This window comes from Atheta coriaria, unplaced genomic scaffold, assembly GCF_025399875.1.
Source record: "Atheta coriaria isolate IRGN ID8LTWV9N9 unplaced genomic scaffold, Caltech_Dcor_3.1 contig_88_pilon, whole genome shotgun sequence".
In the NCBI taxonomy this organism is placed as follows: Eukaryota; Metazoa; Arthropoda; class Insecta; order Coleoptera; family Staphylinidae; genus Dalotia; species Dalotia coriaria.
The window spans coordinates 1-1532 of NW_027045598.1; the positions used below are offsets into that span (position 1 = coordinate 1).

The following is a 1532-nucleotide window of genomic DNA, read 5'->3' on the forward strand; positions in this document are numbered from 1 at the left end:
ATACAACAATCACGTAGAATTGTGACATAATTAAGGTATACTTTTCTAATTTACTTGTTATCATACAAATATTTGACAGTAATTTAAATATTTTGACATTTTTAAAACAATTTCAATCGAAATTCTGGAAATTTTTACTTAAAAACGCATAAACTGTCAAAATATTTAATAATTTTTGGTGTTTTGTTAGTTCTTCAGGGCGTACAGTTGTTTTTAACAACAATAATTCAACTTTATTCTTCAATTCAAACTAAAAACAACAGCATGGATCATATTTAATCTAATACTTCTAGAAACATGACAAATGGCACGAAGCAGATAATTTTCCACACTTGAAACCACAACCGTTTAATTATAAGTTTCTGTATGTGCTGAGTATTGTTGAACAACCTAAACCGACAATTCTAACGCCGTGCCGTGCTCGTTGTACTTTGTATTCCACTCGTCAGTGCGGTGGGGAAAGCGCGACTGTGTGAGTGTCCTCTGTTCTCGACCAAGTCGTATTATTTATTGAGTGCGCACAAGCACTATCTTTTCAGTCGTGCAATTCATATAGAGCGCTTGATAGTCTCCTTCTGCACCAGTGCGTGTAAAGGCAGACGACACTACGGTTTACGTTTAATATTCCGCTGATAGTGATAACGATCTATTCATTCTCGTCATTTTCGCTTTTCCTGCTCGCCAGAAGTAAATTACACGCATAACAACAATCATGAAGGTTATCGTCGTTGGACTACTGTGCGCCATCGCCATCGCTGGTGCCAATGGCTTGAAATGTAAGTTTTTATTATTTGTTTATCATCGAATGTGTTTACATGCATTTGTTTCTTGTGCAGGCAACCATTTTGTTTATGCATCCATGTTGTTTTATTCTATCAATAAATAAAATGTTGGTTATTTGATTAATTTGTTTGTAATTTTAAATTTTAAGGTGGATTCACGGTTGATTCTCGTGATTACAATGCATTCGCCAACATGACCGCCGGTTGCACCGCGGCCACTCGGCAACAAGTTGAAGAAGAACTCAAAGCATCCATTCAATACATGGCTATGGGCGCGCACTTCTTGCGTGATTCCATCAACCGTCCCGGTTTTGGTAAAATGTTCATGCACTCAGCCACTGAGGAGCGCGAGCATGCAATGAAACTCATCTCTTATCTCCTGATGAGGGGTGAACTCACCAAGGAAGTCAGCACTCTCATCAAACACAACGTAAGTGTTTTATCAGCAACATTTATTATCTCCTAAACTAATTACATTTGTTTTTTTAATAAATACAGTACCCACCAGCGAAACGCGATTGGGAAGATGGTCTCGCCGCTCTCAAGGATGCATTGGCACTCGAAGTTGAAGTTACCAACAAGATCCGCAAGCTGATCGAAGTCTGCGAGAAGAGCGACGATGTCAACGACTACCATCTTGTCGATTACCTTACCGGCGAGTTCCTCGAAGAGCAGTACAAGGGCGAGCGCGAGCTGGCCGGCCGTATTTCCACTCTCAACAAGATGAAGTCCCAGCACGGCACTCTCGGC

General features: G+C 40.1%; 1 protein-coding gene across 1 annotated transcript; it reads left to right on the forward strand.

The window, feature by feature from the left end:
* Positions 1–515: 515 nt before the first annotated feature.
* On the forward strand, positions 516–1529 carry LOC135802997 (ferritin heavy chain-like; the record flags this gene model as incomplete). Its single annotated transcript, XM_065316628.1, has 3 exons — positions 516–776; positions 932–1212; positions 1281–1529. Coding segments are annotated over exons 1-3 (594 nt in total), but the record flags the coding sequence as incomplete, so codon positions are not given.
* Positions 1530–1532: the final 3 nt, after the last annotated feature.